Genomic DNA, 16,191 nt, shown 5'->3' with positions numbered 1-16,191 from the left:
ATTGGTGCAGCTCCAGTCATTGCAGCCACTTGGGGAGTGAATTATCAGACGGAAGATCTTCCTCTCTGTCTCTCCTCCCCTCTCTCTATATATGACTTTCCAATAAGACTAAATCTTTAAAAAAAAAAAAAAGAGAGAAGACAAGCATGAGAGGACAAATGCATATGGAAACAGTGGTATCCACCAGCTTCACGAAAATATACACAGAAAGAGATACATGACCCAGACTCGCGGCACCTCCTTCCAAGGTTTTACTCTCAGCTTATGTGTTACCCTGTACATCTCGTACATCTCTTTTCATGCTTAAGAATTATGTCCCCGGATATTGCACACAATTACAGAAGTGGAAAAAGCTTAACAGACACTTCAGAATTCTACTAAATATTTTGTGAAGCATTCAAGATGAGTAGCATTGCACTTTAAGAAGTATATATTGGGCCCGGCGGCGTGGCCTAGCAGCTAAAGTCCTCACCTTGAACGCCCCGGGATCCCATATGGGCGCCGGCTCTAATCCCGGCAGCTCCACTTCCCATCCAGCTCCCTGCTTGTGGCCTGGGAAAGCAGTTGAGGACGGCCCAAAGCTTTGGGACCCTGCACCCACGTGGGAGACCCGGAAGAGGTTCCTGGTTCCCGGCATCAGATCGGCGCGCAGTGAGCCCATTGCGGCTCACTTGGGGAGTGAATCATCGGACGGAAGATCTTCCTCTCTGTCTCTCCTCCTCTCTGTATATCTGACTTTGTAATAAAATAAATAAATCTTTGAAAAAAAAAGTATATATTTATGAGAGTTCTTAGATTTAGGCCCACCCAGGGGCACATATTTATATCCAAAAGCTTCTGAAAGTATTTCAAAAATGTTGTCCCGGGTAAGTAACGCACAAGTACAGGTTAAGACATTGCCTGGTCATGAGGGGGGAATCGGGAGCGATACTGACAGCCCCTTAACAGGAGGTCACGTGTGTGGAGCAGGGGGGCACTCCAGAGTGGAGCAGGTGGACAGGAGGAGGCTCGGATCCCAACCCTGAGGACTCCCAGATCTTCACGACAGACTATTAATACGAGCAACAAGGACTATATCCCAACTGCCAAGGAGGCCACAGGGAATGGGATGCCCTTGGAGGCCGAGAACTCTGAGGTCACCCAACTTCAGCTGGAGCTTCCGCAGGGGATGGAAGAAGTCCAAACACTACCGTGCAGAAACCAACATCATTGGAACGTCAACCAGAAGCCCTGAGCAGTCTGCAGAAACAGAAGAACAATAAACGTCCCCCCGGAGCAGGGAGGAGAGCTTTCTCTGGTCCTAACCTGGCTCCAGCTGTGGACCCCTACCCTCCCTCGCAATGACCATTGGGATCACTCCCGAAACCCCTCAAAACAAACAAACATACAAACAAACAAACAAAACCTAGAATAAATGGACAAACAACAACAAGTATAGCTTAGAATCTGAAAGGAAAGAGCTAATGTGGATTTACTCATACCTCAGTAGGTGGGACACAAAGATTAGTCACTCCTCACCATGGTGTTGAAGATTTCTCTGCACACCCCTCCAAAAACAAAATGTTCTGCATCTTAATTGTTGACAAATGTCTTGTTAGAGTTATAAGCCAGTCTAGATTATCCCAACATCCGCCAAGTCCAGCAAAATTATACTTCAACACAACAAACAGCTAAATACTAAAATGAAAATAGACATGAGACAGCTGAATAGTACCCTATAGCCATTTTAAGGGGTATAGCAGCCGGTTCTGTGTATAAACTAAAATTGAGATATCAATGAGGTAATCACAAGATGTGGCTAAGAACTTGCATTTTTTTTTAACATATTGGTTACTCAAAACCATGTCAATTCCATAATGTTGTAAATTGTTGTTGATGTTATATTGGGACTCTTAATTGATTGGGACGATATTCTGCCAGCTCTATCTTTAGACCAGAAATGGTCTCACCAAGAAACTGTTCAACTTATCTGGACAATAAGATGCTGGACTCTATACTTGGTATATGTTTGCAAAGAAAGAATCTTGATTGAATTTGAACTGTAATACTGCAACAAGGTGGAGGAATCCACCATGGGGGAAGGGTATGGGGAGGGGTTGGGAGAAACCCAGAGCCTATGAAACTGTCACATAAAGCAATGTAATTAATAAAACTAAAAAAAAAAAAGACATTGCCTGGTATGACTGCAAGGCTTCCTGCCACCCACACGAGAAATACAAAATTCCAGGCTCCTGGCTGCCAGCTATCGTTAGCATTAGGTAGTGAACCTAGGACATAAACAAATTCTCTCTTGATCTCAGTCTCTAGTTCCTCCCTCCACCCCTCATCTTTGCTCTCTTCGTGTGTGTGTGTGCATGTGTGTACATGCATGTGCATGTGTGTGCAAGCATGCCATTCAAAAAAAATATACGTTTGTTAAAACGGTACTGCTCCAGGTCCAGTGTGGTAGCCTAGTGGCTAAGTCCTTGCCTTGCAACCACAGGGATCCCATGTGGGCATGGCTTCATCTCCTGACTGCTCCACTTCCCATCTGCCTAGGAGGGCATTCGAAGACGGCCTGGGGCCTTGGGACCCTGCACCCGCGTGGGAGACTTGGAAAAAGCTCCTGGCTTTGCACTCCATCCCTATGGACACTTGTTTCATGTTCCAGCTACTTCACTTGTGATCCAGTTCCTGCTTACAGCCTGGGAAAGCAGGGGAGGAAGGCTCAGGCCTTGGGCTCCTGCGCACTGTGGCAGGTCTGGAGGAAAATCCTGGCTGCTGGCTTCAGATCAGCTCAGCCCCAGCCACTGCGGCTATTTGGGGAGTGAACCAAATGTACATGAAAGATATCTCTCTCTCTCTATCTCTCTATTTTTCTCTCTCTCTGTCTCTCACTCACTCTCTGATTCTCCTTTTCTCTGTAAAACTAACTGCCTTTCCAATTAAAAAAAAATTTTTTTTTGCAGAGAAAAGGAGAGTCAGCCAAAGAGATGTTCCACCCTGTGGTTCACTCGCCAAGCAGCTGCAATGACCAGAGCTGAGCCATTCTGAAGCCAGGAGCCAGGAGCTTCTCCCCAGCATCCCACGCAGGTGCAGGGTCCCAAGGCTTTGGCCCGTCCTCGACTGCCTTCCCAGGTCACAAACAGGGAGCTGGATGGGAAATGGAGCAGGTAGGACATGAACCGGCTCCCATGTGGGATCCTGATGCATGCAAAGTGAGGATTTAAGCCACTGAGCCATTACACCGGGCCCTCAAAATAAATCTTAACAACAACCACGTTTAAGTAACTGACAGGTTACTTGAGTATGTCATCTTTTCCTCTGAGTAGCAACCCAAGCATAATTGTTACATAAAGTGAACTAAACCCAGTCTCTAAAATATAACTTTCTGGTGTGCAGTTTGTTATTTCTAAGGTATTTGTGGCAAACATAAATAAACAAATACAAACTGTAAAGGACAATTTTGCAGGGGAAGAAGCTATTGATCTAAGGCAGCCTAACTGGGCCCCCTCCCTTTTTTAACCAGACTGACTGGGTTCTTAGGAGCTAGTTGATGATGCAGAATGAAGCCTCTTTAGGCATAGCAAATCTCTTACCATGCAATAAAGGTCTCATTTTCTACTTACCATCCTTATTATTTGAATTCCCGTTTGAAGGCAAAGATACAAAGAAGGAAACATACTCCATCTCCTTTTTATTCCCCAAACACCAAGAATAGCTAGGGCTGGGACAGGCTAAGGACAAAAGCCTTGAACTGCACATGGGTGTCAGAGACCAAAGCACATGACCCATCAGCTGCTACCTCCCAGGTATAGCAGCGGGAAACTGGACTGACAGCAGAGTAGCTATGACTGAAGGCAAGCGTTTCAATACAGTTGCAGGCACAGCAAGCAATGGCTTGATCTACTTCTCCACAACAAGTTCTTTAGGCAATAATGATTCTAATGTCTTCTTAAAAGCTTTTGCCCATAAACAGCCCTTCCAGGGTGGCGGCATGTTGGCAGGAAGCCACAATCATGGAACTGGGTTCTAAACAGGATCTCTAAAATGAGACACAGGCATTCATTCCAAATAACAACCTAACCAGTGTGCCACACACTGGCCTTGATAAGATTTCAACTATTTTTTAAAGGGACCTGATATGACTACTAGGGATTTCTCAAATTTGCAGGAGCTGAAGACTAACCCTGGGGTCTTATTAAAGTATAGATTTTTGTTCAAGCAGAGTTGAAATGGGGCCTGCGATTTGGAATTTCTTATTGCCCCCAGGCATGCTAATGTCACAGGTCCAGAAACTACAGTTTGCAACAAGGCAAGAAAGAATTTGTAAATTAAACAAGGTTAGGCAAAGTTCCATTTTCCCAGATGGCTCTTGCATGTTTTTTTAATCCTAATATAGCATCGCCTCCAATGATTTAGCAAGACATTCTGGTTTAGAATTCTCCAATCCTGCAGTTGTTGCAATCTAAAATCAAGGCAAACAGGCCATAAAAAGCACTGTGGAAAGTACTCCTCATTTTTTTAAAGACTTAATTTTATTTTTATTGGAAAGTCCGATATACAGAGAGGAGGAGAGACAGAGAGGAAGATTTTCCATCTGATGATTCATTCTCCAAGGTGCTGCAATGGCTGGAGTTGAGCTGATCCAAAGCCAGGAACCCAGAGCTTCTTCCAGGTCTCCCACATAGGTGCAGGGTCCCAGGACTTTGGGCTGTCCTCCACTGCTTTCCAAGGCCACAGGCAGGGAGCTGAACGGGAAGCGGGGCCACGAGGATTAGAACCTGTGCCCATATGGGATCCCGGTGCATTCAAGGCAAAGACCTTAGCTGATAGGCCAGAATGCCATGCCCAAAGTACTCCTCATTTTTAAGAGCAGCTAATAATGTCTAGGACAGGAAGTTAGATCAGGAAAGTATGGAACACAGGGAAGATCACTGTACTCAGTACCTAGAATAGCTCCTGGTAAATGGCAGGGAGGCAACTCAAATAATTGCTCAACAGGCAGCAGTAATATTCAGTACTCCTAGGAAAGGAAGAAAAATCTGGGCTGCTGTTGTGATATGGTGAGTTAAGCAATCACTTGCAAAGTTAACATCCTATACCAGAGTGCTGATGTAAGTTTTGTTCACTCCTCTTTCAAACAAGCTCCTTGCTAATAAATGTGGGAAAGCAGCAGGTAAGAGACCAAGTATGTGGGCCCTTGCCCACCACGTGGGAGACCTGGGTAATTCTAGGCTTCCACTTGTGGCCCGGATCAATCCCCGATGTTGTGATCAGTTACGGAGTGAACCAACAGCTGGAAGACCTCTCTCCCTCTCTCTGTAGCGCACGCTCTCTCTCTCTCTATCTCTTACTTGGTCACTTGCAAACAAATCAATTTTCAGAAAAAAAAAAAAAAAAGAGGTGGGCCCAGCATGGTGGCCTAGCAACTAAAGTCCTTGCCTTGAATGCGCCGGGATCCCATATGGGCACTGGTTCTAATCCTGGCAGCCCCGCTTCCCATCCAGCTCGTTACCTGGGAAAGCAGTGGAGGATGGCCCTAAGGCTTGGGACCCTGCACCCGCGTGGGAGACGTGCAGGAAGTTCCTGGCTCCTGGCTTTGGATTGGTGCAGCACCGGCTGTTGCGCTCACTTGGGGAGTGTCATCAGACGGAAGATCTTCCTGTCTGTTTCTCCTCCTCTGTATATCTGCCTTTCCAATAAAAATAATAATAAAAATATATTTTTTAGAAAAAGAGGAAAAGAAAGTCTAGTTTGGTTTCTAAGATTTAAAGGGCAGGTAAGCTAAAACCAATACAGGTCTCCCGAAAGCTGGAAAATAGGAAAACTCAACATAAATTTCATTTCATTTTTAATAATCAGTTTGTGGCACTGACATTGCAGTATAATGGGTTAAAACGCTGCTTGCAATACCAGCATTCCACTTGGGCAGCAGTTAGGAGTCCTGGCCGCTCCACTTCTGGTTCAGCCCCCTGCTACTGAACCCAGGAAAGCAGTGCAATATGGCACCCACATGACAGACCTGGATGAAGCTCCCACGCTGGCCATAGCAGGCCAACCCTCATCTTTGTGGCCACTTGCGCAACGAGCCAGAGGACAGAAGACCTATCCTATCTGCCCCCGTAACTGACTTCCAGATCAACAAAATTCATCTTTAAAAAATAAAAATTATCTGCTATCCATCCAACAAGGTCATGTGTTCTCAAAAACATCAAACTATCTGAACACTAGCGAATGAGGAAGCCACACAGCCTCGCAGAGGACAGCTAGCAAAGGTCTCCACAGGGAACAGCAGTGATTCCCAAAGCGCCTACCCATCCGTAGCTCGCATCACTCACACACTTGTCCTTAGACCAGAAATAGCAAGAGCAGTTCTCCCAGCTTGAAGGAAGAAGAGCTGTCGAGAGCAATTGGGCCAGGAGGCCAAACCCTCAAGACGACTTAAGAGTAAATCAAAAGCTATATTTGCTACAAGTTGAAAAACAAAAGGAAACATTTCCCCATAGAAAATAAATATCAACAAAGACAGCGGTGTAATAAAACCACAGGGAGAGAATTCAAGTGAAATTCATCTGTTCGGAGCATGCTTGTCAGCTACTGTTTCTGATGGATTTAACTAGGGAAAAAAGCTAATAAAGTTCATTTCACGGGAAGCTAATATACAAATACACCACATTTACCTGGAAATCCTCAAAAGACCTCTGTTGTAAATTTAACAACACCTACAGATGTGGGGACAGAAGAGAGGATTGAACCAACCGCAATATTTTAGTCTTGTGAATATTAAAAAATGCTTAATGTTTTCAATCATTTCATACAAGAGAACACCAGTCTGACTGCCAATGCCACAAAGTGTCAACTTGCAAGGTTTTTTTTTTTTTTTCAAGAGATTAAAGGTTTTTAATCTCACATTAGAAATTGTAGCTTCTATACACATATGGCTAGTAAAATGCTAGTGTGCAAAGATGGGGAGGAGGTGACGTAAGACTAAGTACCACTAAGGCACAGAAAACTGATGCTCTAGATGATGTGGAAAAGATGGCTTTCAGGGTTAATGAGACATTTCTTAAGGCCAGAGAAGTAACTTGGCCATGAACACTGAGGATTACCCAGAAATGTTGTCATTCAATATAATGAAATTCATTAAAAGGATAACAAAAAGTGAGGCAAATATGAAAATCAAAAATTAGATAGGGGAAAGGCAGATCGTATCAAGTAGACAAAATGGAGGCAAGCTACTCCATACTACATGGTGCTTTCCCCCCAACTCCCCAGGTTCAGAAAGCTCACAGTCTCATCATACTTTTCAATCTGTCCTTTTTAGGACATGGAAGACAACTACATGTCACACAGCCTGGGCCTGCACAGAAGATGGGAAATCTAGCAACCAAAACCAAACACGAAGGCACCACCGAACTTGCTACCCCAGAGCCTTTTCAAAAGCTGCTGCTGAGGACAGAAACCAGGAAGCCCACATCCAGCTTGTCACCTAGTGGTTAACACGCCTGTGTTCCACACCAAAGGGCCTGGGTTTTATTCTCCAATCCCATTCCCAACTCTGCTAATGTAGACCCTGGGAGGAATGGGGATGGCTCCAGTGACTGGGTTCCTGTCCACCCACAGGACTGTGTACCAATTTGCCAGCTTCCCCGCCTCCCCCCTACCACACTCCCAATCAGGTCCCTGCAAGCAAAAGGGGAGTGAACTGAGATGTTCCTGAGTGGCTGTCTATGTGTGTCTCAAATAACTTTAAACAAATTACTATAAAAAAAAAAAAGTCCACCTTACCATGGTGACCTAACGTCAAATCCCTCCAGGCAGAGCTTGCCTAGCGAGGTGTTTCTGCATCCCAGTGCCCTTCCACTTGATCCATGAAAGCTTCCTGCCAACCCAGCTCTGCAGAGCCCGATGTACGCACTCATGCCCCCGACACCTTGCTAGACCATCCTGTGATATGCTTTTTTCTTTCCACCAAAGGCGACACCTTCAGAAAGCTGGCCTGCTGATGCAAACAGGCAGATGGATATAGGGGCCCAAGAATTTGGATCTTCCTCTGCTGAATTGCTAGGTCATTAGTAGGGAGCTCAATCACATGAGGGTCAAGTGCTAGGTACAGATTTCACAGGGATTTTCCAGATAAGCACTGGTAGCTGGGGTGTGTCCGTTCCCACTCCCAGGTTCTGTTATGCTTTTCATGGATTTAACCAGGTATTTTCAATGGAAACTGAGTCTCTAGAAGAACAAGAAATATTTCCACCAAATTTCTTACTACTTCACCATGAGGCACCAAACAGTGTATTGCGTCACATAGCAAGGATTTCATGGAAACTGGTGCATAGCAACTGGGAACTATAGCATAGCAATACCAACATCCCATATAGGCACCCAGTTCAAGTCTTGCCAGTTGCACTTTCAATTGAGCTCCCTACTAAAGACCTAGAAATTCGGCAGAGCAAGGCCCAAATTTTTGGGCCCCTATATCCATGTGGGAGACCTGGAAGAAGCTCCAGGCTCCTAGCTTCAGATTGGCCCAGCTCCAGCCATTTCAGCCATTGGGGGAGCGAAACATGGACGGGAGATCTCGCTGTGTTGTTCTTCCTCTCTGTGAATCTACCTTTCCAATAAAAATAAGTAAGTCTTTCAAAAAATACTTCATATATCTATCACTAATAGTTTTGCAAGCATGAGAAAAACACAGAACCCAGGTACCAAGAATAGTTCTGACAGAACTATCCAAATATCTTCTCTCCTAACTAGATTGAACACACTCGCTAAAATAAGTGGCTATCTCCCAAAAGAATTAATTACACAAAAAGATGCAGAAATTTCAGAATTCATTAATCAGCACATTAAAGCTTATCTAGTGCAAAGTTCTAATAAGACTGTTTTACATGTAGAATGCGATTCAACTGCTTCAACTTACTTTTCATACTTTATTATATCCTAAATTTGCCCAAGGACTTCACATTGAGATATGAGTAACTCATATTTCTCACAGATAATGCAACCAAGGTTCTAGAAAAGCGACTGGCATGCCAAGGTCACTTAACTAATGAAAAACTCAGCTGAACCTCAAGCCTGGACTGGCCTGCCAGTTCCAAAACTCATGCGCAGACATCATGACTGCAAAGCGTCAGAACACACCTGCCACACAGTGTGACGTCAATGTCAGCTTTCGGAAAAGCCTGTAATGTAACCATGTTGACTTGATCAAGCCGGCACAGGTCATCCTTAAGATGGTAACTCAATTCAGAATCAACTCCCACAGTGGCAGTTAAGCTCCTAAGAAATAATTTCGAAGAGTATCACGGTCTCTTTGAAATATAGCTGCCTGAATCTGCGATCCTTTGCAAAGAAATACAAAGTGACCAGTGAAAGTCTCATTTGCACAGAAGTGATGAAAATAAAAACATGCAGAGAAAATAATTTCTTGACTCACATTTTTACAGACTGCTCCAGTCTGTTGTTGCACCACACCCACTTCGGAGTGATACGCCGGCGCTGATGTTAACATTAAAGATGTGAGTCTTCCTCTCTGTCTCTCCTCTGTATATATCTGGCTGTAATAAAATGAATAAATCTTTAAAAAAAAAAAAAAAAGATGTGAGTGAGGGGTAACTACGCTAGCTTTACAGAGACCCAGGAAAATCCACAGGGCATCCAACTACGAAACTGGCACTCTGGGGACCTGGAAATTTAAAATATGCACAGATACTAGATATTATAAAAGCTGATATGGAAAAGTGGAATTCGACACTGAGTACAACAACTTCCACTAAATTCTCATTGTGATTTGGAAGAATACTGAAGCACATTGTGGCACTAAGGAAGTATCTAGAAGGGTATAAACACACGAGTGCAAGTCCATACGTGCAATGACGGCTCTCTCTGGGAGGCCGGTGAATGCTATTTCACCTTTGTTTGTATCTCTTTGTCTAATGTGCACATGCCATGTTGTGAAGCTTCCAATATTATTTTTTCACTGTGCCTTCATAAGGCTGAAAGAAAAGTGTAAAGCTACAAAAATCAGTGATCTTATTAAACTTGAAATTAAAACCTCTGTAACCGGTGTGTCTTAAGAACTTCCAGAATAAACACATACAAAAGTAATGATACTGACGAGAATGTAGGCAGCGTTTTTATTTTGGCCATTTTTTAAAACGAGTTATTTATTTAATTTTGATTTGAGAGGCAGAGTTAGAGGGAGAAGGGGAAGCAGACAGATCTTTCATCTGCTGGCGCATTCTACAAACAGCTGGAACAGCTGGAACTGAACAGGCCCCAAGACAAGAGCCAGGATCCTCATTCAGGATCCTTAAGTGTGCAGGGGCTCAGGCACCCAAGCGCCAGGACAGCCTCCACCACACTCCCAAGGACATTGACAAAGGACACTCACATGGGATGGCAAGGCTGCTAGGTCACAGAGACAGCCCCTATTTTGGGCTATTTAAGGTAAACCAACCTAATTTTCAAAAACTGTTTCAAAGATGTGCAGCTCTGAATATAAAGCTTCATAATAAAAACCATTATCAGAATTCAGACACAAAGCAAAACGGCCCAAGATTATAGGAACAATTTAAAAACAGTACCCAGAATATATAAGGAACTCCTATGAAACTTTTCAAAAGGAAATAAACCCAACAAAAATGGATAAGACAAATACTCCACAAAATGTGCAAAAACAGAGGGAAGACCAATAGCCATGCGGTACAAGGAAAACATCACAAAAAGAATGGAAATTAAAATTATAGAGATATCTCTACATACCCAACAGCATGGTTAAAACTTAGTAACAATGTTAACGGCTAGCAAAGAACACTCCAGATGATAAAGTTAGTACTAGAAAGCCTTCAAGGCCAAGATAAAGACTTTGAGAAATGTGGGAATTGTGTCAATAGGGTTAAAGCACCACTAGAGATGCCAGTGTCCCATGTCACAGACATTGAGAACAAGTTCCAACTCCACTTCTAGACCGGCTTCCCGCCAGTGTGCCTGCACACAGCCCATGCCCCGAGCCCTCTAATCCGGCTTCCCGCCAGTGTGCCTGCACACAGCCCATGCCCAGAGGCCCCTAATCCGGCTTCCTGCCAGTGTGCCTGCACACAGCCCATGCCCCGAGCCCTCTAATCCAGCTTCCCGCCAGTGTGCCTGGACACAGCCCATGCCTCAAACCCCCTAATCTGGCTTCCTGCCAGTGTGCCTGGACACAGCCCATGCCCCAAGCCCCCTAAACCAGCTTCCTGCCAGTGTGCCTAGACATGGCGCATGTCTCAAACCCCCTAATCCGGCTTCCCGCCAGTGTGCCTGCACACAGCCCATGCCCCGAGCCCCCAAAACCAGCTTCCTGCTAGTGTGCCTGGACACGGCCCATGCCTCAAGCCCCCTAATCCGGCTTCCTGCCAGTGTGCGTGGACATGGCCCATGCCCCAAGCACCCTAATCCGGCTTCCTGCCAGTGTACCTTGGACACGCCCATGCCCAGAGCCCCTGAGTTCCTGCCACCCAAGTGGGAGATGCCAGTGGACTCCTGGTTCCCTGCTTTGGCCTGCTCCAGTCCTGTCTATTAAGGAATGTGCCAAGTGACTCAGCAGATGGAAGACTGGATCCCCCACCCCACACTTACTCCTGCCTGCCTTCTTTATCACTCGGCATTTCAAAAATACATATAATCTTCATCCTCAGGTCATTTCATCTTATGCAAATATCAGAGTATATTTACACAAACCCGACAGCCTAGCATGGTGCAGTCCTAGCCCGTGTGGTCCAGCCCACTGCCGCTACGCTGCTCGTTGCTGTACTCAGTGGACACTCAACTCTAAGACAACAGCCAGCATGCGCATACCCAGACGTAGCTAACTGCAGAAAACGCACAGAGAAAAGACAAGGCAGTAAGAACTTCCCAAGTACTTTATGATGTTTTGGGACCATACCGTCAGACATGGAAAATGTCTGACCAAAAAATCATTAGATGGTGCATAACCATCAGGATATTTCAAAAATTTTGTGGGAAGAAATGAAACTAAAATGCTTATTTCAGTGCAAGAAATATGAAATGTGCTGTTTCTTCTTCTTTTTTTTTAAATCACAATAACTATTTTCCACAAACTTTGTGAAATGTATTTGGTTAGCAAATATTGCAGTACACATTTTGAGTTGTGGGATATATAAAATTCTGCTTTGGGGCAGGCATCTAGAACAGCTGCGAAGACGCTGCCTCAGTCTCCAACATCCTGCATGGGAGTGCCTGGCCTCAGACTTGGCTCCGATCCCATACCAGCCGCCCACTAATACACCCCCTGTCACCTGCACGGGAGACCCTGGCTGAGCTCTGGCCTTGTGACTTAGGCCTTGCCCAGTCCTAGCAGGTACAGGGTTTGGGGGAGTAAACCAGCAGGTCTTTGTTCAGCTCCCTGAATTTCTAATAAAATGGTATTTTTGAAGTTTGCCTTATGGGTCCCGGCACGGTAGCCTGACAGCTGAAGTCCTCACTTTGCACACCCCGGGATCCCACATGGGCACTGTTTCTGATCCTGGCAGCTCCACTTCCCATCCAGCTCCCTGCTTGCGGCCTGGGAAAGCAGTCAAGCACGGTCCAAAGCCTTGGGACCCTGAATCCACGTGTGAGACCCAGAAAAGGCGCTGGGCTCCTGGCTTCAGATCGGCTCAGCTCTGGCCATAGAGGCCACTTGGAGAGTGAATCATCGGACGGAAGATCTTCCTCTCTGTCTCTCCTCCTCTCTGTATACCTGACTTTCCAACAAAAAACAAAAATTAAAAAAAAAAAAGTTTGCCTATGGACTATTCCATAGAGTAATGAGAACAAAACTTTTTTTTTTCCCCTCAAGAACTTTACATCTCCTACCCTGCAATAAATTTCTTTCCTCCACAGCCTGATTCTACCCTCAACACCTCACCAGCTTCTCCCAGCTTCTCCATCAGTCCTCGCAAGCGTCATCAGATTGTCTCTACCTTCACCCCGCAACATTACCTGTGTGTCCTGTGTCTAGATGCAGCCCTGAGCCCTCTCTCAATCCACCTGCACCTGCTACACTCTTCTGATTCCCCTGGGCTTCGCTTAACTTCAATCCAATGTTCCCAAGCCTGGTCCCATAGCCTCCTTGCTAAATCTTCACCTCGCACATGCCAGGATTCGATATGGGTGTCACGTCCTGTTCCAGCTGCTCCACTTCCCATCCAGCTCCCTGCTTGTGGCCTGGGAAAGCAGTGGAGGACGGCCCAAAGCCTTGGGACCCTGCACCCACGTGGGAGACCTGAAACAAGCTTTGGCATCAGATTGGCATAGGTCAGGTCGTTACAACCACTTGGGGAGTGAACCAGTGGATGGAAGATCTTTGCCTCTCCTCTCTGTAAATCTGAACTGCCTTTCCAATAAACTTCAATCAATCTTTTTAAAAAGAATGTTAAGCATCTTATTTTTAAAATGTATCTATGTATACTTTCATACACAAATTAAAATAGTGTATGCATGTTTAGAATATAATCTCTGATAAGTAGGACAAACTATTTACCTTATGCTACTATCGTGTTTGGGAAAAAGTGGACAAAAAGAGATCATACAACCTCTGAGACGAAAAAAATAGTCGTATCTGAACTCACAACGCTTAAACAGTACTTACAAAGTGAAATAGAAGCGCTTTTGTTTAAGACAAGATTAACACTGACTATAGAAGCAAGAGTTCAGGAAACATCCACTTTCTGGATTGTTCTGATTGTTTTTCTTTAATGATATCTACATTAGCTAATGGCAACAACAACAAAAAGAACAAGTCATGACTAACACTGTTTCTGAGCTGATGCTAAGTATTTAGAGATGAATATTTCAGTCTCAGCTTATGTAGTAACTTCTTAATTGGCAGAGAATCAGCTTTAATGTTAGGTTGTTGATCACACTGTATCTGAGGGAATATGAGATAAATGACACTACGAAATTAGATGCATAGACCTCATAATAAAAAACATTACTTCCTCATAAAGGGCTTAGCTTCAAGTTAACTGTGTAACTGAATTCCTAAAGCACCTGGCACTGTTCAGACGTCTTTGTGCTAACTAATCTGTTTTTAAATAATCATCTCTATATCGTCAATATAAACATGCCCCGTGCCCTTGTTTCAGGCCTAAAGGTGAACCCGACAAGAGGAACGCATGGCTTGTTCTACCTGTGGAAATATCAGGAACAGAGAACCGGCCAGACGAGGGCGGGCTCAATCCTGTCTCACCTAAGGGGTATAACCATCCCCCTACAGGTCCACTCCAGCATGAGTTTACAGCGTGGGACTGACGGTCAAGGCCTCCTCCACTCAGCTGCTGAGTGTTTTACTGCAATCCTCGCCCATCTGGGCACTGACCCTCAGAACCAGCTGCCCTTTTGCTCCCTATGGTTGCTGCTGAACAGAACCAGTTCCTGGCTATGACAACAATGTGCTTCCCGCGGGCCAGCTCCTAGACTCCCTCTAACCCTGGGACGTAGGTCTGCTTCAGATAAGAACAAGAATTCTGAACGCTAAGGTCAGACGAGAGAACATGACAGTGTTGGGTTTAAACCCACGCATTCTAGTTTCCCAGTACAACCCTGACTATGCAGCACTGCCTCGACCATACTTCTTTTAAACTAGAAAACCTTGCAAGTTTTCAGTCAAGTCTTGAGGCAACTCAACAGGCCACCTGAATCTAATCCTGATTCTTGGAAATGCTTCCGGTGCTGCTACTGCTGAACGACAGCCAGGTGTGCAGGTACCACGTCAGGCTGCTACACTTCTGTCTGAACACAACTTAAGTCAGGATGGGGAGTAGCTACATGAGCTACAAAACACACCCATGAACACCGTGCTTCCAACTTCATGAAAATAGTGCACCAAGTTCCACACGATGAAAACACAGTAAAAAGCAAGAGTGAATCTATTGCATGCTCCGCAATCAACTTCTACTGCAGCTGAGCACAAAACACTACTTAACAGTGTCATAAGCCGCGTTCACTCTACCTGCTCAGGAAGTACAAGAGTTTGAAAGCTAAATACAAAATGAAACCCCTCTGAGTGCATCTTACACCTTGGGAGAGCTTGCCCGGCTCACAGACTGCACAAACTAAGAGGTCCGTTGACATCTGCCACAATCCTAGGATGGGAAGGGCTCAGGTCCACCTTCAGCTCTGGAATGTGAGGCTGAGCCCTGCACCCCCGGGGTCAGAACTGGGGGACGCGGGAAGCATTCGGCGCTCCTGTGTCAGGTGCCTGTCCGTGACGCGCTAAAGGCTGGGAAGAAATACAGTACCGGTGGGCAGCAGGGGCTCCAACGGTGTTACGGTGTGCTCCATAGTGGATGACTGGCTTCTACATTAAAACAAACAAAAGTGCGAGGTTAGGACTTTTCCAGTCTCCTCACACCGCACGCAGAGCCCCTACCACGCGGCCCAGCGCCACCGGCAGCCCTGGGCGTCCCCCGACCCGGCAGGGCCGCCGTCGCCGCCGCCCTCCTTCCACCCCGGCGCCAGTCTCCATCCGGGGCCTCGGCAGCCAGGCGGGCGGCCGTGCCCTCCCCGCGCCCTCCCACTCGCCGCCGGCGGCCGCACTTACGCGATGGCGGCCGCTCTGCAACTCGGCGCTCGGCGGAGGCGGCCGATCTGCGGCTCGGCGCTCGGCGGAGGCGCCTGGGGCCGCCGTCGGAAGCGGGAGCGCCCCGAGCGGTCACGCCCGTTTCCGGCCGGGGGCCCGCGCTCTGCCTTCCCGCCCCTGACCTCATGGCTGCTCTCCCCTCACGGCCGCTCTTCGGGGCTGCTTCTCCCACCGGGGCGTTCCCGTGTGGCTGCTCTGCCCTCGGCCGGCCCCTTGGGCCAGGAGGCCGCCGTGGGCTCTCGAGCAGCCCGCGTCCCCCCCTCCGTCGGCTTGCATCGTTTGCCCCTCAGGCCTTGCCCTTACTCTCGGGGACTCTCTCGCCAGCCGCAGGTGTCCTCCCTAAACGCCTGCCCCGTCCCTGTTTATTTTTGGTTGTTTTTGCTCCGTGATACGATTTTGTGGGTGTAGGCATTGCCCTCCGTCCGCCCGTCCTCCCTCCCCATGCTCAGGCACGCCAGCGTTTCCCACGTGTTATTACAGTAGTGTATTCCTTCAGAAGGAAGCAGGGATCTAACCTGCTGTGTAACTGCACCATGGCACTGTGGGCACAGCAGCGGTGGCACAGCAAGGTGTGTTTCGCA

General features: G+C 46.5%; 1 protein-coding gene across 3 annotated transcripts in view; it reads right to left on the bottom strand.

Moving 5' to 3' along the window:
• Positions 1-15,617, bottom strand: part of TPK1 (thiamin pyrophosphokinase 1) — a 352,935-nt gene extending 337,318 nt beyond the window's left edge. Inside the window, exons 1-2 of one of the 3 annotated variants that reach the window (XM_058655023.1) lie at positions 15,572-15,617; positions 15,270-15,328 (exon numbers count right to left, since the gene is read on the bottom strand). In XM_058655023.1, coding sequence (XP_058511006.1) covers positions 15,270-15,312 — 43 coding nt within the window. In that variant the 5' untranslated portion in view covers positions 15,313-15,328; positions 15,572-15,617. Of the gene's footprint in view, positions 1-15,269; positions 15,457-15,571 lie in introns of those variants that run through there. The other 2 variants (XM_058655024.1, XM_058655025.1) reach the window with 2 other exon arrangements.
• Positions 15,618-16,191: the final 574 nt, after the last annotated feature.

The sequence above is a fragment of the Ochotona princeps genome, chromosome 25, assembly GCF_030435755.1.
Source record: "Ochotona princeps isolate mOchPri1 chromosome 25, mOchPri1.hap1, whole genome shotgun sequence".
NCBI lineage: Eukaryota > Metazoa > Chordata > Mammalia > Lagomorpha > Ochotonidae > Ochotona > Ochotona princeps.
This window is presented reverse-complemented; position numbering and strand designations above follow the sequence as displayed.